The sequence below is a fragment of the Diadema antillarum genome, unplaced genomic scaffold (assembly GCF_040938485.1).
Source record: "Diadema antillarum isolate AM-2024a unplaced genomic scaffold, OU_Dant_1.0 scf00000001, whole genome shotgun sequence".
Taxonomy (NCBI): domain Eukaryota; kingdom Metazoa; phylum Echinodermata; class Echinoidea; order Diadematoida; family Diadematidae; genus Diadema; species Diadema antillarum.
This window is the reverse complement of record NW_027270890.1, coordinates 3,225,630-3,251,712: the sequence shown is the minus strand read 5'-3', so window position 1 is coordinate 3,251,712 and position 26,083 is coordinate 3,225,630. Positions and strand designations below refer to the sequence as shown.

The following is a 26,083-nucleotide window of genomic DNA, read 5'->3' as shown; positions in this document are numbered from 1 at the left end:
TGTATAAGCTCCGAGAATCCAAGCAATATCATTGTAAATGGTATTCATGAAAAGAGAACATGGAATTAATACAGCTATCCAAAAGGCATGTGATAGTATGTGATTATTGTAGCTTGACTTGGATTTTACCTCACATTCATTGTAAATAATAATGAGAAATTGTGAAGGTAAAAGAAACCCTTGCTACGGCAAGGCTTTCTTTTTCCCATGGGGGATGGTGTCACAAATGTACACACTAGTAGTTATGTACACGTACATGTATGATGTACTGTATGCCTGGCTGTTTAATGTGTATGTACACAGGTGGACCAGATTAATGGAGAACATTCTATGTGGTATAGATATAGTACATACAGGCTGACCAGATCAGTGGAGAATTTTCTAGGTGGTATACAATGTAACTACACAGTACATGCATGTAAGAGGAAATACATTATAACTCACTCAATCTAGAATGATTTCACCCTTTCCAGAATTTTCTGGGAAGTGCTTACATATTTGGCTGAGTGAGGCACTGTCCCTGTAGCCCAATGTGATTGGTAGTTATTCTTGGTAATGATGTTTTGTACATAGTTAGGCCGTGAGTCATCCAGGTTTCCTGGAACTTGGACTGGCTAGTAGGTTGGAGAGAGTTATAGAATGTGCTAGAAGGGGGTGAATGGATAGTATATAAGCCAGAGAAATTCTGCAGTAGGCAGAGTACCCAACACCTCTGCTCTGAGAGTTACGTCACTTCTGGCTCTGAAGCGACTTGTTATAGTCAGTCCTGTGTTACCTGCTGACCTGTTATGTTTGTGGAGATAAGGCCTGGGAGACATTTTGCCTGCAGAGAATTAATGTGCCTTCATTGGACTCCATATTTTAATGTCAACGGACATTGCTACGGCAAAGCTGTGACGGGCTGGATTCCTAGCTGGACAATATAAAGTGAATCATCATTCAACGCATCGACTGGACGTGGTCGTTGGATTCTGCACATTTCGCTGGGAACATTATACGGTGGATCTATTGTGGACATATACCCTGGATTTATAACGCGGACTATTGTAACCTGTACCTCTGGAGTTACGTCAGAGGAATCATTCATCGGTGCATCGCGGATCATTCGTTTGTGCATCGAGCATCGTATTTGGACATTTCCAGGGATATTGCGTGTAATGCGTACGTAAGTGATTCCATTACTGACTTATATTTGTTTCTATTGATCATTATTGTACTGATGTGAAACCAATTACGAGTCTGTACCTACAATATCATTGTTAATAAACCGCCTGAACATCAGTTGATTGTTTCTTTTGTGCGATCATTCTCGGAGTGATTTTGGTCGTAACAGTGTGTGTGATATTCCAAAGTGAATGTCTTCTCTGTAGAGTTGTTCAGAGAACAACAGTTTTGACATGTGTTTTTCTGCCACATGCTTTATCTGATAAGTGTATCATTTTATTTGTAATGACAACAAACTTTGTAATAAAAAAGACAACCTTCTTTCAAGGAGACATAGAGTCAGACTGTTAGTTCTAGAAACTCACCCAAGATGGAGCTCAGGGACCTTTATGCCCACAATTGTTGAAGCATGTCATGTGTACAGTCTAGGTATCTGTCTACCTCTTAGTTTATGGATGCCTTTATATCATCATATCTCTAGAAAGATGCCTTTTTATCATTTGATGCCATAGATTGTAAATATAATATTTTAAGACATGATGGATTGCCTTCTAAAGTTGTCAAGATTTTGATTTGTATGTGATGGCTATGAGAGTTAATGAGTTTCCATGATGATGACTGACCTTCAGCAAGGTGCTTGCAAGGTTGCTTTTTTTACAGAATCAATGACTGAATTTCAACCCTATGTTGCTGCTCAATTCAATTCAATTCAATTCAATTCAGTTCAATTCAATATCGGTTTATTCGCAATAAAACAAGAACATGCAGCTCAAAAGCTGAAATTGTTCATTTTACAAAACACATGTGACATTTAAAAAATACATTTGTTGAAATTAGCTGTAAAAAGGACGAAAGCACCGCACAAGTGGTGAAAAATGTTGAACAGTGTTAAATAAACGTAATTATAAACCATATAATAACCTTACAAAGCATGGACTGATTGGGTTTCTAAAACATAAAATGATTGAGTTTCAAAAAATATTTAACGTGAAATATTGTTAATATACACCACAAAAAATGTCGCTATGGCGACTGGCATACCTCCGCAAAAACGCATTACCCTCCAAAAAAGTTCAAAGCACGTCCCGACAATGCGTAACAGTAAAATGACATGTCTGTCACAACCCTGTTGAGTGCCAACCCCCTCCCCCCCAAAAAAAGAGACAAAACAAAACTAAACAAAAAACCAGGCCCAATATATATTACAAATAACCTGGTAACTTCTGTCATGTGATATTGAAGTTTGCATGCAGCAATCCCAGTCAGGTACTGTAAAATTTGTCTCTGCCTGAGGGGTTTTCAAGGCTCTACGTGGGCTTTAATGCCACACACGGGGAATTCGATGAAAATAAACCGCTGTTGAACAGTTGTACATCTGTCTTCTTTAATTTTCATCTGTCTGATGTGCAAGGCTTTTTATATCGCAGTCATCCAAGGTACAATTGTAGCAAACTCATCCATGCAATGTAGACTGAAAATTTTGTGGGTGTTGAGATAGTTGCTCCTGTAGGAAAAGTCATAAGCCCTTTTTACACTTGTGTTTCTTAACCTCGGACTTTCTCTGACCCATGACTATCGGTAGTCCCGTACCAATTTTTTCAGCTTTTTACACTGGCCAATTAGTCCCGTACTATCTCTTGTCCGGGACTAAGGAGAAAACTGACGTTTTTACACTCGTATTTCTTAGCCCCGGACTTTCCAAACCACATGAATATTCATGATTACGCTGTGCACTGTACACGTACACACGTACGTACACGCACGCACCGGCAGCACTTGATTACCTCGTTTCTGATTGGTCAGTGAGGGTCGGACTTCGTCTCCATCGCTTAGCCCAGGATTATTTTTTCGTTCTGTTTACACTCACTTGCTTGGCACCGCAATTGCGGTGCTAACCCTGCTATTTTGCAGGGCCAGATAGTAAGGTACTATCGGTGGGGCTAGCCCACTTTGGCAAAAACTAGTGTAAACAGAAAGTGGGCTAAGGATAGTCCCGTACCAAAGGTGGGGCTAAGGCCCCCCCTTAGCCCCACCGTTGGTACGGGACTAAGCAAAAATTTACAAGTGTAAAAAGCCCTTTAGTGTCAAATTCAGACTAGCTGCCTCTTGAACAGAAAGCAAGAAGCTAAAACCAACATTAAATGTGAGTTTATTTTTAGTGCAAACTCATCTGCTTTTCTTTTTGCATGTTTCTAAATTTTTTTTTTTCGTTTTGCCATTGTTGTATTGAAGTTGGTATTTTCATGAAAAGAAGAGGCATGAAATTCCAAGCTTGAACAACCAATGAATATGAAAACATCAACAAAGAGCATGTGTCTTTTTAATTCATTTTTTTTAACCCGTTGAGGATGAGTCCAGAGTATACTCAGGCAAGTGTTCATGGGAAATGCATGTTGTAGCAAAATCAGCCAGTCCTCAATGGGTTAAATACTTGGGACCTTAACTCCACATGAAGCAGTATCATTTTGTAAAATAAATGAAGAGTTTGTTTGCAAAAACCGATAAGTCCATTTTTGAAGATTTTGAAGTACGGTCTCTGTCATAAAGTACAAAATAATACCTTTCAAATGATATATTGGTCATTACATATTATAAAGGTACATTTTTGAAGTTATGGTCAAAAGAAGCAAAAATGTTCTTATTATTCTCTTTATTTTTCTTGACCTTTAATCGCAAATATCTCCATTTGGCAAATATGGACTTACCGGTTTTTGCGAACAAACTCTTCAAATATTATGTGTGATGTCAAGGCATTTATAGCCAACTGAATTATTGTCCTGTGCAGTGCAATCCAGTAAAGTCACAACTGATGTTTATTCAGACTCTAGTGGCAGACCTATTTCTTAAATCAGTATTTGAGAACCATCAGGTTACTAGCAATTATATTTATATATCTTTTTGTAAGAAGGATGAAAGTCATTTTGTAATGAGGACATACTTCTTCTTTGTTTTTGTCTATATATTTTTTTTCAAATCATACTACATTGAAGTACACAGTGGCTGAATTGCCTATCTTGCTAGATCAGAAACTAATGCTACACTACTTTTAAAGTTATTTCAATGTGAATGCACCTTCTGTATAACTTGTGATACACTAGTATTTCCCCATTGAAGAGTATACATGCAATTTTTCCAGTGACGAGAATGCCAAATTCATTTGTTTGTTTTTTTCATTCCCCCGCATGAGGCTGTGTAGTCATATGTTTTCTATCAACACTCACATGGTCTCAATAAATGGCTCAAACTAATTGCTGAGCGGCAGCATCTGAGTGAATTGGTAGCAAATTATTTTCTGACCTTAAAACAGCACTAGTGACCCCCAATTAATTTTTGAATTGTATCACTTTCTCCAGCAAACCCTGTATGTATCAGGCTTGGTTCAGGTTTAATGCAAACCAGCCTAGAATATCATGCCTAGAAATCGTGAAATGATTACATAAATTCGGTCACGGTCATATAGGCAAAACTTGGAAACTCTGTAACTCCCGACCTCTTGCTACAACGTGCATAGCCTACCTTTCAGGCTTTGCGCTACTTTCTATTCTGCTCAATCTTAACCTTTGACATGATTGACATTGGAATAGCATTTATTGACTTGACAGTTTACATTATTAGAGGCAAGCAGCCATTTTCCCAACCCTTGAAGTTGAATTCTTTATGATGTCAAATAGCAAACTTGAAACAAAAATAGTCAAACTCACTGAAGACACTGCTATTAAACTGAGCCTTTTTGTAAAAACAAACAAACAACCAAACAAACAAATACAGTGTATTAATGCATAATGAAAGGCTTCAAACTAATGATTTACTTTGTTATTAAATGTTGATTGGCCTTTTGCTGGTATGATTATATCTTTGCTAGACAAGAAGTTATAGAGATAGAGCAAATCAGAAAGAATGAAAAATGTAAAGAGTAAAGATATTGCAGTCCATGAAGATCCATTTCTGTATGCACTATCATTATTATCGTCAGATTATTATTATTTTTTTGCCTGTTTCAAATGGAATTGTGTCCATGTTAATTTGTCAAAGAGTAAATTGATTAATAAAAATCTTCCTCTTATGGTGATATGTCCAGAGACATGAGGAGGGAAGGGGAGGGAATACTCATGTACAAAATAGTCTTTCAATTCAAAACATCCTGTAAGGACTTGCAATGGACAGCAAAGGTTTTTTTTTTCTTTTTTTAATCTATTCCCCATTCTGCCCATTCTGTGAGTAAGCCATAAACATAACAAGAAACTGGATGTGTGCATTATAGAATACAACAAGTAAGAGAATTAATGCATGTGAAATAATGAGGAATCTACCTCCATAGAATCCTTGCTTGTTGGGTGTAGATTAATACCAGAAGCTAATTCTGAGGGTCTGAGCATAATGTAACATTATGGACATACGGGATTGTTTTTTGTAGAATGTAGATAGGCTGTTTAGTTGGAAATAATAGGAAGTTAGGATTGGTATAGGGTCATTTTGATGATATCATTCCACTAAGAGGCACTTCCAAATGGAATGTCGTCGACATCTTTTTAGGGTTCGTTGCAGATATTTCCCTCAGAGCTCCTTCCAGCTGGCAGCGGCAAAAAGACCCAGTATTGTGTTCAATACCATGGAATGGGAGGGCAGGCCTGATTTGGATAATTTTGGGAATTCCCGTAGCAAATTTTGCAAGGCTTTATCACTTCTCTGTGTTAGCGCACACACAGGTGAGGAATCTTCACCATTATCCATAAGCGTGTGCTCCGATGCACATTTTTGCTGCCTGGTGCGATTCATGGTTTTTGAGTGTATTCGGTGGGTAAATTGGGACCTCCAATGAATCCCCACGCCACTCGGTCTTTACAGGCATGATTTACCATTTGCAGATGAAATAAAAACCCAGCATTAGGGCTTCAAAATTGTTCTAAAATGTGACTTAGGGATAGAAACAACCAATGTAAAAATTTTAATTAGTATAATCAATGTTAAGTATTTATGTTAGATACACAAAATGTGAACAATGGTTACGATAAAAATGTTTCCAGACTAAACCATCTACAGTTTATTGAGAAAAATATTGATATCTCCTTATATTTTAGGTTTTATTGCAAAATTCTTATATGGTAGGATGTTTTGTGACACAACTGACCCTCCACATATGCATCAAATGTGATAACTCAAACATTTTTAAAATCACTGCTCCCATTGGTAAACAGGACCTTTCAGGGCTTGTTTTAGATGACTAGGCCTACCTCTAGGGCTCACTCCAGCTGACAATGTTTAGGGCTTGTTCCAGATGACTGCCGTCTTTAAACTTCCATCGCACCTGACTAACAGCGGAAGGAAGCAACACTGTGTCAAGAGCAAGTGTTTGCTTTATCTACAAGTGGGACTGTGGAAGGTTACATACGGTGCCCTAATCAATGAAGTCTGACATTACAAAGTGACGCAAAGCTTCTCGGGATAACCTTCTCTTATCCTTCTTGTGTCTTTGAAGTGAATCCATATTACTGCAATAAATGGAGTAAAATCACACAAGACAGAATATTTCATTAAAATTTTGCATAAATGAAGTCATTAAAGGGTGTGTACAGTTCTGGTTGAGGTGCGGATTTAGCTTTTAACATTTTGTGAGATATTCAGAAACCACTCTATGAGATGTCAAAGAGCATGCAATTCTAAGGGGTATCAAAAGTTTATTTGATGAAAATCGGTTTTGAAATGGCTGAGATATCCAAAAACAAGGTGAAACAAAGAGATCCTTATAAAAGGCGTGGCCTGTCGCCTTTTAGTATTATCACTTTTTTGGATATCTCAGCCATTTGAAAACCAGTTTTCATCAAATAATTGTTGAATCCTTATCAATATTACATGCTCTTTCATATTTCATAAGAGGTTTCTCATTATCTCACTTAGGAACGTTCAAAACATGAATCCCCACCTCAACCAGTACTGTACAGTCCCTATAAAATCTTGCATTCTCATAAGACTAAGAAAAAAAAAGGAATAGTACATGTGAAAATTATATGAGGTGCTTAGTTGCTAAACTATTCATATCAGCAGAATAATTTGGCAAGAAAGTTGTTTCTAATTTCATTGCAAGAGGAATGTAGTGAAGATTACTTGAGGACCATTCAGACACCTTGAAATTTAACCTGTTCAGGACTGCTTTCTTAGGCCCCTTCTGAAATTGACATAAATACGTTTGCTGACATATTCAGTACTGGGTAATTTTCAGTTTCCCTGGGCAAGTGGGCAAGTGAATTTGAAGTGTTTATTGCAAAGTGAATTAACTAAATTTCTAGTCAATCTGAGATATTTGTTATTAAACCTTCAAAAAAAAAGACCCCAGTGACAATGCCAAGAAAATATGGGATTTTTTTTCTCATAACTTTAAGAATGCTCCTAGTTATGCAACAAGTGAGGTACTGTATCATTGAGAAGGTTTCATTTTGCTCTGTCTGATGGTGCAATTACTTTAAATTGTTTAAAAAGGGCATTTAACCCATTTTGCAATCAAAATCTTCTTTTGTAACACCCAGCATCATGATGGGACTGTTCCATCTCTCAGCATGAAACACCTTTGACAACTGAGCAATTTACTTTTCTATCTTTTGTTTGCATTTGATTATTTTATTTAGTTTTTATGTCAGTACTTTTAATTCAAAGTTTACCGATGATCTAGTACATTCTTTTTATTTTGCAGACTAGCTGAAAAACATCCCTGACTGGTGACAACTGATTGACAAATTGACAAAATGATTTTTAGTGTTAGTACTGTGAATGAATAGAATGAGTTAATACAAATGAAAGAACAATAAGCTACTCTCACTGATGTTAGCTAGCTAGATGACATATCTGCAAAGATGTCAAATATTAGTGTGCTATCCAAGAAGAGTGCTGCTACCTTTAAAGGGATGGCATAGTATTGGTGGAGATGAGAATTCCACTTTTAACTTTTTGCAAGATACCAAGAAACCACTCATGAAATAGTACCGAGCATACTATTCTAAGAAGTTTATTTGATGAAAATCGGTGTTGCAATGGCTGAGGCATCCAAAACAAGGTTAAAAAAAGCGATTGTAATTAAAACTGGGTCCCACCTTTTACTAGGATCACTCTGTTTTTAATATCTCAGCCATTTCAAAACCAATTTTCATCAAATTAATGTTGAATTCCTCTTTGAATTACATGCTCTTTCATATTTCATATGAGGTTTCTGATCATCTCACAAGAAAAAAAAAAATGTTGGAAACCTGGAATTAGGTCTCAACCAAAACTATACAATCCCTTTAAACTGTGTTCATTTTCTTCTGCCCGACTAGCTGTCCCAGGAAACGTGTCCTGTATGGCCTGTAGGAAGTAGCATCCTGTCCCAGTGAATGTCTTCCTATTTCTGATAGTCTGCTGCCGTTCTTTTTTTTTTCTCTTCTCCGTCGGCTGTGAATGGGACGTCTCGTCAGGGACATTTCCTGTGTCCGAGCACGCTATTTATCTCCCGCCTCCCCACCGTAACAGAATATACTCCTCTGAACAAGGCTGACTAACGATATAGTCCAATTGATTTCGAGCTAAAACAGAGTTCTAAGAAGGGCTGAAAATGTATCTTCCAGCATTTGGAATTTGCTTGCAATACATTGAAAGGCTTTACCAAGAATCTTGTCTGGCTGATGGGATTTGCCAGTATGATGAGTTGTTCTAGAGTATTTGAAAAATAAAATTGTAGAATAATTTTGATCGTAATACACAACTATTATTCCTAAAGCACCCTCCCTTTTCAGTGATTGATAGGTAAAAGTTTTTTACGTGATGGTCAAATTGTGCCTAGCAGTAGTATTGAATCTTATTCAGCTAACAAGCTGTGTGCGATTCACTCTCATGCAGTGGATGCTGTTATGGCCCAATATATGTAATCAGTTATAAAACATCATGTAACAACACCAATCAGGTATGCTCTAAGATTGCAACACTTCTGACATTTTACTTATTCATCTATTTATTTATTTATTTATTTATTTATTCATTTTTTATTATTATCATTTTTTTTTTTTTTTTGGGGGGGGGGTTAATATTTCACATTTATGACATTAACCAACTGAAATTGTGTTAAAACAGCAGTATCTTACACATTTCTTATTCTTGTGTATGTCTCCATTTTAGAGAGTTGCCCCCCATGATTGCAGCATGGTAAAAGTTTGTTAGGTTACTCTTTTGTCCTGCTTTGAGAAGGTGAAGAGGTCACCTGGGATAGGGGTCACCAGGGAGGGCAGCAGACAGACCCCTCCCTCTCTCATGATGAGTAATGAGATGCGTCGATTGACATGTCTGGATGAAAGGAAAGAGAACTCAGCCAGATATTCCTTGGGATCTCTCTCCTCCAGTCTGTGATTGAGTGTTATCATAACCTCATCTGTTTCTTCATCACACTTTAGCGTTTCAACTGACCCTACCACTTCCTTTTCATCCCATCCCTCTCCCCTCAGTCTTTGGGTGCTTTTATCAACTCTTTTTCTCGGCAGAAACAGGTTTTCCAAATGGCTTTCAGGGAATTTTTATGAGATGATAAACGCAAAGCTGTTCTGATTATGGGGTTCAGAAGGCCTTTTTAAAAACCGCAAATTTGTGCTTTCCGAAACATGGGTCCGTTGCATAAAAGTTACCATTATGGTAACTTTGCCATCCAATGGTAACTTCCATGGAATTCTTGATTTTGATTGGCTGTTGAGTATTGCTGCCATGGTAGTTACCATTGTATGGCAAAGTTACCATAATGGTAACTTTTATGCAACAGGCCCCAGGTTTCCGAAACAGGTTTCCAGAGTTTCTAGAAGCCCTTTGAAGCAAGATAAACGCAAAGCTGTTTTGAAACGGCTTTGTACTGCGGTTGCAAACCATGCGCGTCAAAATGTGCAATGCAGCTGCGCAATGACAAGGCCAGTTTTTGTGTTCGCGATGAGTTGATAAATGCAACTATTTTGGAAGCCGTTTGTAAAGGGCTTTGGAAACAGCTTTGGAAACAGCTTTGGAAACAGCTTTTGAAAGCCGTTTCAAACTGGGGAAAGATGATAAACGCAGCCTTTGAGCATCTGTGAATAAAGATTTCTGGCAATTGAAACAATGAACTTGGAATATAAAAAAAAGAGAAACTTTTGTGAATTTTGAAAGGAGCCAAGATTCGCAAGAGTAAAATGCACTATCAAGTTTTTTTTTCCCCCTTTTTTTTCTATACAGTACATCGAATGCCAGAAGCAATTCGCAAAAGTTTCTTATCATGAAAAAGCCTTATTGTTTGAATTGGCTAAAGTTACATATGCCACAATTTTTTTTTCTGGTTTTACAGTAAGTGCTGTTTGCTCTAACTGGTGTTTTTCATTTGTGAAACTGAGATAACTATAGTCCTGTTCATAGTGAAGTAAAGTTATCATGGTAACATCTTGGTTAATAGGCGTCTTTTACATGCCAGCTCCCAAACTTTTCCCTCCACTCTTTGTTTCTTGCGTTTCGATGTGTATGTCATAAGGTAGTTTGTGTGTCATAAGTGTTTGATAGTGATTCAAGTGTGCAATTAATTATTGGATAGAGAAAGTATACAGAAGATTGGATCAATCATGAGACCAAAGATGAAGAAAAAATGATGCAGACATTTGCATTTTTTCCAATTTACGTTGTCCTTATAATGATCCACAGGTGGTAGTACCCGGACCTGGTAATATGGAAGGTTATTGGTTCAAGTCTCAGGCAGGATCTTTCTTTGCTTCTTGGTTGGTTCATTGTGGTATGAATTGAACCAGCATTCCTACTCACTGGGAGCTACAAGAAAAACCAGCTTTACAGACTTGGAACTTATCCCAGTTCATTTGAAATTAAAAGAGCCTGTTAGAGATGGTTCCATGATATTTGCTCCCGTGACTAAATTGCTGCCCTGAAGTATCTGCATGCTGAGCCAAACATAAATTTTACCCACAAATATCATAAACCCTAAACCTAATTCTGCATCAAACTAAACCAATAACCTTATCACAACCCTTACCCTAACCCTAACTCTAAACCTAATCCCAAGTCCTTGGAGAAAATAAGATCGGAAAAATTGTCACAAGAGCTATTGTCATGTCACTGTTAGAGATACCTTTTTGGTGAAAATACATATATAGTGAAGTACCCGCAACTCGTCAGGGGCCCGAATACCGTCACCCCGCTTAAATTTGTTTTGAGCGCACTAAACAAAAATTTATGCCCGGGACTGTGTTCAGTACGCTTGAAACTTGGCAGGGCTACCACAACCAAGCAAATTGTGGTGAATACCGAACAGTTTTTCATGAAAATCTGAAATTTAATCGGAATACGTGTTATAAGTATCACCACTGTCCCCGCACGCATCTTTTACGTGTATGTCTATGGGAGCATCACGGTCACCCGCACACGTCTTTTACGTGCTTTGTCTCTGGGAGCGCGGGTGACGAGTTGCGGGCCCCTTCCTTAGCGCGCAACTTTTTCGCATCGTTCGCGTTTGACGACGATAGCAGCAAATTTTCGATATCGATCAGTGAACTTGTGATTCCATTGGAATTTTCAGCATTTTTCCTGTATGTGAGTTGGATTTCATAGAATTTCAGTGGCGAAATGTGATTCAAATATGCGCAAACATTAACTATGACGAGGTGCGGGTCACCCAAGTACAGTTGTATATATATATATTTTTTTTCACCTACACGTGGACCCACTGGAATACACTCATGGATGCTAGATTAAATCATTCTCGGAAGAGATAATATCAGGTATACAGACAGGAAGACATTATTGCTTCCTCTACAGACTGTCAGTTCATAATCAGATTAGCATCCAAAAGCTGCAGCTCTCCATGTCATCCCTAGCTGGCACTCTGTGGATCTGCCTCTGGGGAGTTTGATAAAGGTGCATTCACTTTACCATGGTCTTAAAGGAGACCTCCCGATAATTTTCAGACTTTTACATTTGAACAACTATAAATTAGTTATACTAAGTACAGAGTATCAGAATATATGTGACCGTGCACCTCAAAACAAACAAAAAGTCGCCAGATAGGAATTTTTAGTTAAGACCATATTCTGAAAGAGCAGACTTTAAGCTTTAAAATGATGTATAACTCAAATCAAATGGACTCTCCTAACCTATCTAAATATTGGAAAGAAAGCACAAACTCAGGAAAAGTGTGAACTGAGAAAAGAGGCTCTGAAGTACAGTGTCTATTCAAGCGGTTAATCTTTACCAAACCGTGCTAGCTGCGTGTGCGATGAATGGGACAAAAAACAGGAAGTAAACCACGGGAGTAACAACAATGAAGGGATTATCAGATTAAACTGAAATTAAGCATGCCTCATTAACACATTTTGTCCATAATTAATGCCTACTTTCAAAGCAGTAGCAATATTTTTTCAAAAGTTATTAGAGTTGAAAGTGAGGACTGTGGACAAGGTTTTTCAGAAATGAAAAGGGGATTCTGAAGACACACCTAATCACACTATTCTACCAAAAATGTTCGACATAAACTGCTAAAAAAACACACTTTCCTGCCCGTTTTATGATACCAAATTTTAGCATGATGTAAAAGAAGACCTGCTCTTTCAGAAAATATGAAAAAGTGAAGTTGGGCTAGGTTGACCCATTTTACTTATTTTCAGTCCTCACGCAAAATCAGTGTGTGCGACTTTATGTTCGTTTTGAGGTGCATGGTCACATATAGTGATTGGGTTGAAGAATAAGAATGTTTTCAAAATTTACAACAAATTGCAATGAACAAGGATGATGACATGGCAGCCTCACCATAAAAAAATGTATAAGTTGGGGCTCAATGAAACAGACCAAAGAAGATGACATGCATACATTTTGCACAGGTGAACTTGTTAAGCAAGTGGTATTGTGATGGAATTATACCACTACATTTCTGAAACATGTGAGGCTCCTACACGTATGTCATCATCATTGTTCAGTGTAATTTGTTTAAGACTTTTCAGAGTATTATTTCTCTGCTCAAAAACCACAATAAATTCCACAAATCTATACATGGAGCTGTTGATTTGTGTAATACATGATGTGAGATTATGAAAATTGTCTGGAATGCCCCTTTAAATACTATGATATTTGGCACTGTTCTCATTGGCAAAATACTCTGATAATAATGTACCTTAATAATTTTCATGAAATACCATATTTCTTGTAAGCAGTGGGCATTTGGGATATCTCCACTAGCTATGAAAAGACAGTTAGCAAAATAAGGATTTTGATATGGTAAATGAATGATTGTATGCATGCAAACTTTTCCCCCTTTTCACCTTGTGATGGGAAAAAGTAATAGAGCTGAAAAAATATTAAAAATGCCATTAAAAAAATTGCTTTTGTGGTATAAACCCAGCAGCAGTTGATGTGTAATAATGACGATACCATTCTGAGAATGGTGTACCATGTAGGATTAGCTGAACTTTAATTTCAATGAATTTTGTAGCAGGAGAATGTGATTGTTTGATATGAATTTGAGTAGAGAAATGCCTTTTATAGTACTCTATTGTTAATGTACAGTGCAATTCATTACCCATATGTCCATGTTGTGTTTTTGCTAGGTCCATCATATACAGGCAACTGGCAGCTGGTACGACGTACGACAATCAGTGCCCCACAGTACGTATCGGGATACCAGTCCCCTACCCAGGCCAGAGGGGTAGGTGTGGTCAGTCGTGCTCAGGTGGTTGGTCAAGTGAACACAAGACCTAGGGACAGCCGGACAATAGTCCAGACCAGTGTCTTGCATCGTACTGGCTCACAGATGGTGCTGCCCAGCAGTGGCCGGACGGCGGCACTATCCGGCTCAGGGGCCTCAAGGATCCCGGGTGGACCAGCCATCTCTAGCGGAGTCCAGACAGCGGCCAGGACACAGAGAATCCAAGGCCGACAAGCAATCTCCCTACCTAACCCTTCACACACCTACAGCTGCTATGCCCTTGGCTGCCACTACAGGTGCAGAGTGTCCAGCAACGGTCAAGTCCAGTGCACCTGTCCACCAGGCTACATGCTCGGCGCTGACCAGAAAAGCTGTATTGGTATGTGACCACAATCTTCTTATTCAACAAAATTTGGAGGAGTGAGATTATGCTGACTTGGGTGGCTTAATGAAAGAAAAATTTGCTTTTAGGTGTAAAGAACTGTCGAGGTCTATTACTTTCATTTCTGATTTTTGACGTTGACTTTAATGATAGTGAGTGAATTGAAGCAGGAGGTATTTCAAGGTGAGGATAATGTTGCTAGAAGCACTTTTGGAAAAAAAAGAGGTGCTGAGGAATAGAGAGGTTTGTAGCAAAGATTAAAATTCTCTTGCAGGCTCTGTTGAGGATAGGTTGCTAATAATGAGAAAGTTAATGTGTGGAAGGGGCTTTTGTCTTGAGAAAAAAATAGTGAAGGAAAAATGCAGTAAGAAGTGAATATTGTGAAAAGGGGTTTGAGGTTTTCAGCTGGGTCTGTAGAAATGATAGTTAGGTATGATATTTGACCGTGCATCACAAATCCAACAAAAAGTCGCACACGTTGATTTTGTACGAAGACTGAAAATAGGTGAAATGGGTCAACCTAGCCATTCTTGAGTTTTTGATATTTTCTGAAAGCGCAAGTCTTTTTCTACACTCTGCTAAAGTTTGGGATCACAAAATGAACAAGAAATTGTATTTCTAGCAGTTTTTCTCGAACACTTTTTGTAGAATAGTGTGATTGGGTACATCTTTAATGAGTCCCCTTTCCATATCCTGTATAAAACACAGGATGTCAACCACCAGAGCAACAACAATGAAGGGATTATCAAATTAAGCTGAAATTGAGCATGTTCTATTAGCACATATGTGCTAATAGAACATGCTCAATTTCATGATTAATGCCAACTTTCAAAGCAGTAGCATTATCCTTTCAAAAGTTATTAGACTTGAAAGTGAAGAATGTACAAAAGATTTCAAGAAATGAAAAGGGGCCTCTAAGACATACCTGATGATTCTACTCTCCCCCTAAAAGGGGTTGTAGGAAAACTGCTGAACACACACTTTCCCATTCATGTCATGATCCCAAACTAAAGAATAATGTAGAAGAAAGATAGCTCCTTCAGTTAATGTGGAAACTCAAGATTGACTTAGTTGACCTATTTCACCTGTTTTGAGTCCTCACGTAAAATCAAGGGGTGCGACTTTTTGTTTGTTTTGTGATGCACGGCCACGTATACAAGTAGTTCCAGCTAGAGTTGATTGATTTTAAAGGCTGACCATGATTACATAGTAAATCAGATTTCTGTAAACCAGCTTTCATATGCAATTGAGTAAGGAGGCTTTCTGCTGAGACCATCTAAAGTTACGTTCAGACGGTAGGCCCTAACCTCGAGGTTAGGAAACCTCGAGGTTTAGCTCTTGCCCCCTAACTACGACGTGTGTCCACACGACGAATCGTAACCTCGAGGTTACGAAACTTCGAGGTTAAGCTTCTGCCCCCCGTAACTACGAGTGGGTCCCACTCGATGTTAAAACCACAAAACCGGAAGTTTAAGCCCACATTGCTAACAAGGCGTCTATTTATTCTTTAGTCCAACCCTGTCGGACTCGCTTACAGGTACTCTTTTTCTCTGTCATGATATGCAGAGATAGCACTGCACTGATGACTTTATCCCTTTATGAAGATATTCGTCGAAAACATTTCTTTTTTAGCGTCGGAGAAGAATATAGAATACAGTAGCGAGTTCGACATGTTCAGTTTCAGAGATCAAGCGCATGGGAAGAAAAGATGATGTTGTTGTGTCGTGCGTCATAGGTTTTTCACGTGTAGTGTATTTGTGGTGTACGTTTGGGAGGTTGACCCGGAAGCAGAGGGAAATTGTGGGGGGGCTGGAGTTTACGGCGAGGTCACTCTTAACTTCGAGTTCGTTGTTTTTTGTGTCCACACGGTGCTTAACTACGAGTGGGGACCCCCCGCGGCTCGTGGTTAGAGCGCTAACCATAAGATTTCTCGTGGCTCGAAACATCGAGCAAACCTCGAGGTTTGCTAACTACGAGTGCGTCTTCACGGTCCCTAACTACAAGCTCTAACCTCGAAGTTTCCTAACTTCGAGGTTAAGGGCTCCCGTCTGAACGTAACTTAAGTTTCTTGGTAGTGCCACTTATAGATAGTGGCTTGTGATTTGATAAAGCTTATTATAGGTAGCATCAGAAGTTCTTGAAAAATCTTATTCCTCCTCTGTAAGGTTTTTGTCTCGCTGGGCTCGAACCCATCTCTGGGCTGACTCGACCTGTCACAGTGACTTGGCCCCATTTCAAGTCATCAACTTACATCAAAACAACAACTCCCCCTCCCAATTCCTTTCCCCCTCCCCTTAATTCTCCGAGGAGAGAGAGAGAGAAAAAAAAAGCTGGTGAATAATCACAAACAAATGAAACTGATACTTGGAAGTGAGCTACTCAAGTGTGCCAAATTGTAAAGTGACTTCTGATTCTCAATGAAAATGTTTCTCAAAATAAATGTAAATTATTGAGGAGCACAAATATGTAGATGATGGAATAAAAAAAGATAGGGAGAGAAGAGTTTTATAGCATCCTCACCTTTCCTAATGTCATGACAAAACTGATTATCTATATTCAAACATTGTGTATCATTAAGGTGTGGTGAAACAATGAGCATTAGAATGGGTAACTAATCCCTATCCATTTACTGATCGCCTTAAGGAAATCTGCGCTGATCTATGGAGGAAGCAAGCCGATGGATGTGCCTACTGGCAAATGAATCACAGTGCAGTAAGAGTTAGGAGTATATGAGTGAACGCTATTTATTAAATAAATGAATGGTATGTAATGTATGTCTGTTCTGTCTGTCTGTCAGTATTTATGTGTGAATGCAGGGCTCGACATTACAGGAGGTCTGATGGTCTCAGGCCACTGAAGATTAATATAAGGCCTCCAAATTTCCAAAAAGGTTACCTTTTGATGGCCTGATTGGGCAGCTAAGAATGAAAATAGATTGGTATGCTCCCTGTATTTTGGGCCAATACACTTCTTTTTTGGGGGCCACTAAAATTTGTAATTCAAAGATTTTAGTAGCCCCAACAGAGAAAACATTTTGTGTCGAACTCTGATGTGTGTATGTGTGCGTGTGTGTGTGTTAGTATGATTCTGTATCCTTCACAGCCCACTGATATCAAGAATAATGATTGTGTTTGTCTCCTCACAGACGTCGATGAGTGTTCACGTTACCCCAGTCTGTGCCAGCAGAGGTGCCAGAATACACTTGGAGGATACCGGTGTGGCTGCCAGAGTGGCTTCCTCACTGCCAACCGGAGGACCTGCTCAGGTATGTGTTGCCATGGTAACGTGAGATGGAAGGATGACTTCCAAGTGGGATGGTCGACTGGGTGCATTGATATTCCCCATGATTTTTGTAATGCCCTTAATATGGTAGCTCTTCTTTTTCCCCTTATTTTTGCCGACTCATCTTCTTGTTCACTTTTTCAACTTCTTTTGTTCTTTTTTTCTCCTTTTTCTCTTTCTCCTTCAAGCAAAATATCTTTTGTAGAGGTGTTCATTTGTTAAGTGACGATTGTTTAGTAATCCTAAATTACCTTCAATTGCATACCATGAATCCATACTTTGTGGGGCATTTGGAATGATGCATTCCAGTACAGAACATGATGATTAGACCACAAGTTACACTATTTTCACCATATGCTGTATCCTTATTTTGTTTGATTAAAACATCTTCCCCAAGTTGTTTTGGAATATATACATTTTGATATCATTCATATTGCCCGTAATCATAGGAATTTTTAATATACAATCTCAAGAGAAATGTGATATATAAATAGAATATGATGTAAAATATATCAAGGAACTTAGAAATGAAATGAAATCATTTGTTTCAATTCAACTTACAGGGGGCTGCGCTGGCTGTTCGAATCCCCAGCCCAACCCGAGGCCCAACCCGAGGCCCAACCCGAGGCCCAACCCCCGACCCAACCCCCAACCCAACCCCCAGCCAAATCCCTACCCGTACCCCAACACAAACGGTAACGGCAACCCTCTCCCTGGTGGATCCACAAACTGCCCCCCTGGCTTCCAGCCCCAGAGGACAGCCCAGGGAGTTCGATGTGTTGGTAAGTCACTCAATGTCACCAGCCAGTCTGCAGCTTTGTATTGACAGATCTATACAAGTCTTTATGCAAATTAATTGCTGTATAATGGAAATAAGATAAATATGACATGGGGGGAGGGGGAAGGCCAAGCCCACCTTTTTTTCTGCACCATACAAAGGGATACAAAAGGTGTCACCACTTTGGGCCCCCACTTTTTTTTTTATAGATAGAAACCTTGAAGTGTGAGCAAGGTAAGGGCTTTGTTTGTTTGTTTTTGTTTTTTGCTTGTCAGCTGAAGAAACCCAGAAGTGGCAGCAGAAGTTGCGCTGAAGACCTTTTTTTTTTTTTTTTTGCTTGTTAGCCCATGAAACCCGGAAGTGAGCCCCCCACCCCCACTTTTGAAAACGTGGCACCGGCGGTGTAATATACATGAATATGAATATAATGATATATGATATAAATGTACAGACATGAGTACTTTGATTTTTTACCAATATGTGAATAAAGTGAAGAGTTTGTTCGCAAAAACCGATAAGTCCATATTTGCCAAATGGAGATATTTGCGATTAAAGGTCAAGAAAAATAAAGAGAATAATAAGAAAATGTTTGCTTCTTTTGACCATAACTTCAAAAATGTACCTTTATATGTATGTAGTGACCAATATATCATTTAAAAGGTATTATTTTGTACTTTATGACCGAGACCGTACTTCAAAAATCTTCAAAAATGGACTTATCGGTTTTTGCGAATAAACTCTTCAAATGTCTCATTCAAGGTCAATGTCAATAGTGTTCCAGGGCAAGGCTTGAACTCTAAATCTTCATTTCTGTTGCCTTCTAGACCACAACACCTTCACGTTTACCTGTGTAGCACTGTTTCAGAGAAAGTTGGACTTTGTCTATTGAAAATGAGTAGGCCTATATAACTAAAATAAGACCTGTTTGAGTTGTAACAGGAGAGACTTCTTAATGGAGAAGAAATACACTCATTCTCACAAATTCCTTACCATAGGCCTATCTATTCATCCATATGTAGGCCTATATCTGGCACAATTCAAAACAAAAATCTTGACAAAAAAGGTAACACAGGGATATGAAGAAGAGGGGGCATGGGATGGTGGGATGTAGTTGGCTTCAAAGGAATTGCCTTTATTTAGCTGGCAGACAAAATTGACAACTACTCACTTAGAGAGTATATTACTCCCACATCATTAATTGAATTTTCCTGTTGTTTCCACTCCGTGGTCCCTGCCTGCTACTCTTCCGTTGCTTTTCGTCAGTCCGTATCTTGGTTACATATATCATGCCCACCCGCCCCATTAGTTTTTCCTCCTCCTCTCCCAAACTGGGAACTAATTTTTTTTTCTACCTTGCATTCTCCCCTTTGCCTATCTCTGTGTATATACTCCGGTATCATATTCTAAGTTCCAATGTGAATCTCCCACCTCCCATGACAATGCAGAAACCTTTTTGAAGGAATTTAGTAATGTTCGATAAAACCATCATGAAATTCTAACTCTAAATCCCATGGAGATCATCATTCCCCCCCCCCCCCCCCCCCCCATTTATCAGGGTATTCATTATCAGTCTTAATATCTGTACTGGAATACTGGTTATTATACAATGAATTTTGTATTATTTATTGGAAAAGGGGAACAAGGACATCAAACTTCTACTCTGTCAGTTGGAAGTTATAGGGAGTCAAAGCAGTAGTGCTCACTTGTGCCACTGACATGGCTTTCAATTTATTCCAGGTGTGTTGCCATGGTGACAGGATGCAGTTTGGATTTAATTTGACGAAGGGTGTGCCTTTGGTTAACCTGTTCTATCCCTAGATAGCAATATTTGCTCCATTAACCTTGAATGAATGACAATAATTTCATGTCTTGTGGAGGAGAAGGTCAAGATGAGTTGAAGAAAAAGTATTTAAAGATATTTGGTGGACATAGGATGCAATGGTCTTTTTAGGGATTGACATTGTCTTAAGAATTTGATTTGTGCCAGTTTCCTTCCCATACAAATTTGAGCAATAGTGGTAGGGGAGAATAGATATGTCAATTTGTGTTGTTTACAGCCAGTGACTCAGCAGGTTTATCATTTCAAGATGTGTTATGTAGCCATGACTTCAGAGGAACTAACATCATTACAGACACCGCAACCTTCACATGCACACCCACACAGAGTCTTTCATTTATTTATTTAGTTTCTGTGAATCAATTTTGGCATCAGTGTAAAAAAAAACCAACTTCACTTTCAGGATAATATCTGTATGACTTTGACATATTCTCATGTCTTTAAAGATGTTTTAGTGTAACCATGGCAACATTTTATTTTAAAGGGATCGTACAGTTTTGGTTGAGACCTAATTTCAGGTTTCTAACATTTTTGGTGAGATAATGAGAAACCTCTTATGAAATATGAAAGAGCATGTAATTCTATGAGGAATTCAATGTTTATTTGATGAAAGTTGCTTTTGAAATGGCTGAGATATCCAAAAAAGAGTGATTCTAATAAAGTGTGGGACCCACACTTTCTTACGATCGCTTTGTTTTACTTTGTTTTTGGATGTTTCAGTCATTGCAAACCCGATTTTCATCAAATAAACTTTGAATTCCTCTTAAAATGGTATGCTCTGTACTATATCATGAGTGTTTTCTTGGTATCTCGCAAAAAGTTAAAAGCCCAATTCTCATCTCCACCAATACTATACCCATCCCTTTAATAGAAAGTTTTATTGTTGCCAGATAACTAAGCCACCAAATGAGTGATTTCACATTGCCCCCTTTCCCCAAACAGAAAATGGCAAAGTACACACATTCTTTTCTAGAAACAGTCTACCCTTTTGGCATTTGTCAACAATATGACTGAGTTGCTACAAGTGAGTGATTGCCACATGAAATGATGATCACAATATTAGATATAGAATTATGTATACGCTGTTATTTTCGTGTACAGATATTTTTGCGAATAACAAGGCCATAGACATTTTCGCGAGATGTTGTTTTCGCGAATTGACGCCGACGCTTACGTTAATGCACTATTGACAGGGCGCATGGAGACATTTTTGCGTGTTGTTAAATTCGCGATCCAACTGTGATTTGCGAAATTTGCGAAAATTAAACCCTCGCGAAAATAACAGCTTATACAGTACTATAATGATGGTGATGTTGACAATGATGGTGATGATGATGATGATGGGGATGATGACAGTAATGAAGATGATGATGACATTGATGACAATGCTGATGTCGATGATGATAATGGTGATAGCAATAGCAATAGTGATAAATGTGATACCGTTGGTAATAATGATAGTAGTAACAATAACAATGATAATGCTAATAGAAGCAGTAATAATGAAGGGACGATAATTGTGATGATGATGGTGATGATGAAAAGTTATGATTAAAGGGGATGGCTAGTAACTGATCAGTGGGAATCAGTGGGAATGCTGGCTGATGATTGTTCTAATCCTTATGGGATTCATTCAAGAGTACATTATATATCTATTGTTGTGTGAAAATTATTTGCTTCAGAATGGTCTCATATTCAAGTAATGGGCAGTTTAATGTTTCCAGGTTAGCATGCCTGGTCAGTGACAGGGCATTAAACTGCACATTACTTGAATATGAGACCGTTCTGAAGCAAATAATTTTCACACAACAATAGATATATAATGTACTCTTAAATGAATCCCACAAGAATTGGAACAATCATCCCTCAGCATTCCCACTGATTCCCACTGATCAGGTACTCGCCTTCCCCTTTAAAGGGGATGATTCCAGTGATGTTGATGGCAGTGTGATAATAACGGTGCAGAAACAGTTCAAATTTGAAGGCTAGAGTTCTTCCACTGAGTGAGAAAATAATGACGTCTGAAGAGACAGTGACCCTCAGAGTGAATTCAATCATCCTTGCTTTGTGTCAGCTCCCACAATTTGATTTGAGAGTGAATCTGTGACACATCCTTGTTGAACTCGATCGCCACCTCAATTTCCCCCAGCGATCATAAACCAGAGCACTTTGGAACATGACCTTTATTGGCAAGTTGTTGGATCCATCAAACTAGTGAAGGTGATTGGAAGTGAAAGATGTGAAATGGTACATGAAACAGACACGAACATCTTCAAAAAGTCCATGCTCTTTCTCTCTGTCTATCCGTCTGTATTTCTGTACTAAACCAGACTTTACAGGCTTTCACATTTACCAAGAATTTGTCTGTATCAAACATGTTTGTAAACACATTTCACCTCAATCAAGATTTTGTTTTATTTTTAATGTCTGAAAGCGAAATTAAAGCACACTTGTAACAAAAGGTTTCTCAAATCACATGTGGACAGTCATAGTCCTCTAGGAGCATTTTCCAATCAAGTTTTGAGTGATTGAGGATGGTCATTAGTCAACAGAATGGTTTGACCATTAATTATATGCTTGAGGATATTGAGCTGAGCTAGACCTTACATGTACTTTCATTTTGACTGGTGCAATAACATATGAATGTATGTAAGTATATCAGGAAGGATAGAATGGTGAGGAGATAGAATGGGAGCAAGAAGGGTGGTGAGGGATGGGGATCGATAGGGAAGAAAAGGGGAGAAGGGTGCAGAATATGGTCTGGTTGACTGACTATTGCTCTTGGCTTCAATGGAAAGATTTGTACATGTGCTTGGCTGCAGATAATCGAAGTTTTACAATAAATAGTCATTTTTGTGTATTCTTTAACAACTATTGAAGCCCCAAATTATTCATATTCTTGTAGTAGATCATAGATTTTGAAAACAAAAAGAAAGAAAGAGTGAATAGATGTACATGAATGAGGCGGTGCTGAGTATTGAGTGAAGACAATTCCTTTGTTGATAGCCTGCAAACATAAAACCAGAATTGAACTTAGCTGCCATCTTCAGCATTCATGAGGTCTCCACTTTCTTTGTCTGCTATGTTAGTCATGTCAGCTGCCTTTAGAATCCTGCTGGTTCTCTTGGATTTCTTTCCTTGCTTTTTTTTCAGTGGAAAGGGCAAAAAGGCATGGATACTTGGGACACACATTTTAACTAGCAAGTCAAAGTGGTAATATTGTATCAATATTGTCACATCACCCTTTCTATTGCCGACGGACAATTGAATCTACGCCCCACATTCTGTATTGTCTGCCGGCTGCTAAACTCTCTAACCCAGCACCGCTGCCTTGCAATGAGGGGATTAAGTTGGCATTATAGAGATTCTCACCATCGGTGTGAATCACAGCGTGTTACGGAGTTGCCCGGCAGGGCTTAGAAGCGGAGCGAATCGGATATTGAATTCGATTGCCGTAATCACGCATGAACATACAGTCTAGACTCCAGCTAGACAAAATTACAAACACATGTCTCTTCAGCCAATCAACCCGTGGTTGCTATACTGTTGTAAAGGAAACAGGAATTGTTGGATACAAGCTATCCATTCCTTTTATCTACTGCCCCTTGATCTGGATTGCTGTGAAGAATCGTTCAGGATATTTTCTTGACATTGAGTTGTCTCACTGTCAAAACTACTCAGCGGAAGAGAGGACTTTAATTACCACTTGACAAAACATTGATGATATTGCCTCACTTTACCTACAGGCTTACGTATCAGTAGTGATATTTTCTTTTCTTCTTTTTCAAAAAACTTTTTAAGCTATCTTGAAAGTTATTTCACTCTGTATCATTGTATCATATCTGGGACATGTTTCAAAATAATCATTAATGTCAGAATATTTTCAATCTTACATACTGCAAAAGTGGATATTTTTGCGCGACTGATTTTTAGCACTTGGCCGGATAAGAAGGGTTTCTTGTGTTTTTAATTCCATGGTATCAAGACATCAACTACAGGAACATATGGCAAGCAAAAATATTTGTGTGCTATTATTTTTGCGCTAGTTTCTGATTGTGCAGAATGGGCGAAAATTTCAACACCGTGAAAATTTGCACTTTTACAGTACACGTAACTAATGGTATACAGGGACTCCTGTTATAACGAAGTCCTTGAGACTGGCAGTTTTTTTTCGTTAGATCAAAATTTCATTATAACCAAACAAATAAACAATGAAACACATAAAGCAGATAATTTTGCGACCTGGATTTTTATTTCATTGTAACTGGAATTTTCTTGTTATAATAGTAGTGCACTGTGCCAGTACCACTCTTTTTATATGAATATCAGTCCATGAGATAATATGTCATATAAATATTACATTCACTATTTACGTCTTGGATTTCAACAAAGTTGTCAATTAGCAAGTGAAGTATACTTTAAAGCAGGATAGAGGTATGAGTCAGTTTATACCCAATAACCCAATTTGAAACCTGGACTGAAGTCAGTTGTCATTATGTTGAATCTGAGCCAAAAGAAGAGAGGCAAATTGGTGAAAAACCACCAGGTTTGATTAACGAGAATTTTCAATCTCTGCAGCAAGTGGCAATTTTTGGATTTCCGTTCTCCTCTGTAATTTGGTCCAATTTTTCCGATGAGAGATGTGTCTATTAAGAAGTCGGCAGGAATTTGATTTGTGTAATAGGGGCCTACAACTGTTTTCAGCCTTGGTGCTCTAGCATAACTGAGAAAAATTCTTGTTTTTTTTTATGATATCTAACATAAAACCATAACATTTGAAATATGTCCTCCTTGCAAGCATTTCAGAAGAAATATTTGTCAGTATTTTTACTGTAGAATATTGTTACCTGTGATTGATGTTCACACATGGTGACAGTTTGTAATCTTTTAAATAGTTTCCATATATTCGTCTAATTCAGGCTGCACAAAATGGAAACGAGATTGAGATGATTTCTTTTTTGTCTGTCCATACATCTCTGCATAATCTTTCAATTTTCTTGTTGCCATGGCAACATCAGAAATCAGAATGTAGTGATGACCTCAGATTTAAATGAAAATCAGTATTGTTGGTGGAGACATATGGCATAAAGTATGATTGTATGTATATCTTTTACGAAACCCGTACATCATTAGTAATAAAAATGTCCAATATTCATGCAGTAGTTTCATTATGACAGAAAAACAAAATGAAGAAATCTTTTACTTCATCATTATTTGTTTGTGCTCTAAAGTGGTTTTTGCGCAAACTATACACTGACCTTAACCAAGTTTTGTGGCTGAGCTAGTGACATAATGACACGTTGGTGTAACCATCAAGCCCAGACAATGCCGACACAATCTGTTTCCCCCCATCCTTGGCATCCTTGTATTACATGCCCTGCCTTGTGTAGCAATTCAGTCATTACTTCCCTTCTTAAGGGTATCATCTTATTTTAGACCAGCCCGGAAGAAAGTCAACTAAGGAAGGAAGGTCTGAACAAAAAAAAAAGCCTTGTCCGTGCGGTTGGATATTTCCCCCATCGCACACTGGACGGAGCAGAAATAGCTTGCACTACATTGCAGAGGGAGAGTGGTAGATGATCAGTTCTTGAGGTGTAAGGTTCCCAGAGACGTAACCACAACCTGTTTTTGTGACCTCACCAGTCTCGTAGAACTCCGGTCTGTATTTCGGAGATGGTGCACATTTCAGATCCTGTGTGAAGCTTAGTCATGGAAAACTTGTGGGGGGGGGGGGGGGAGCCAAACCCACAAAGGGACACCACAGCCTGTTTTACAAGGTTTCAAACAAGAAGATTGTTTGAACACCTACATGAAGCATACATGATGCACAATGACATGCAAAATTCTGTTATAAAACCTCCAAATACGTACCTTTGGTATGTCATTTAACACCTCCATCCCCTTTTATGATTGATATATATCATTCATTGTCTAGATGGATGGTACCAACATTTTCATTCCCCCCCCCCC

General features: G+C 38.5%; 1 protein-coding gene across 1 annotated transcript in view; it reads left to right on the top strand.

Annotated features, from left to right (window-relative positions):
- LOC139722349 (uncharacterized) overlaps window positions 1-26,083 on the top strand; it is a 104,387-nt gene that overhangs the window by 23,276 nt on the left and 55,028 nt on the right. The window contains exons 3-5 of the mRNA XM_071633687.1: window positions 13,737-14,213; window positions 17,362-17,481; window positions 18,062-18,280. Coding sequence (XP_071489788.1) covers window positions 13,737-14,213; window positions 17,362-17,481; window positions 18,062-18,280 — 816 coding nt within the window. The remainder of the gene's footprint in view (window positions 1-13,736; window positions 14,214-17,361; window positions 17,482-18,061; window positions 18,281-26,083) is intronic.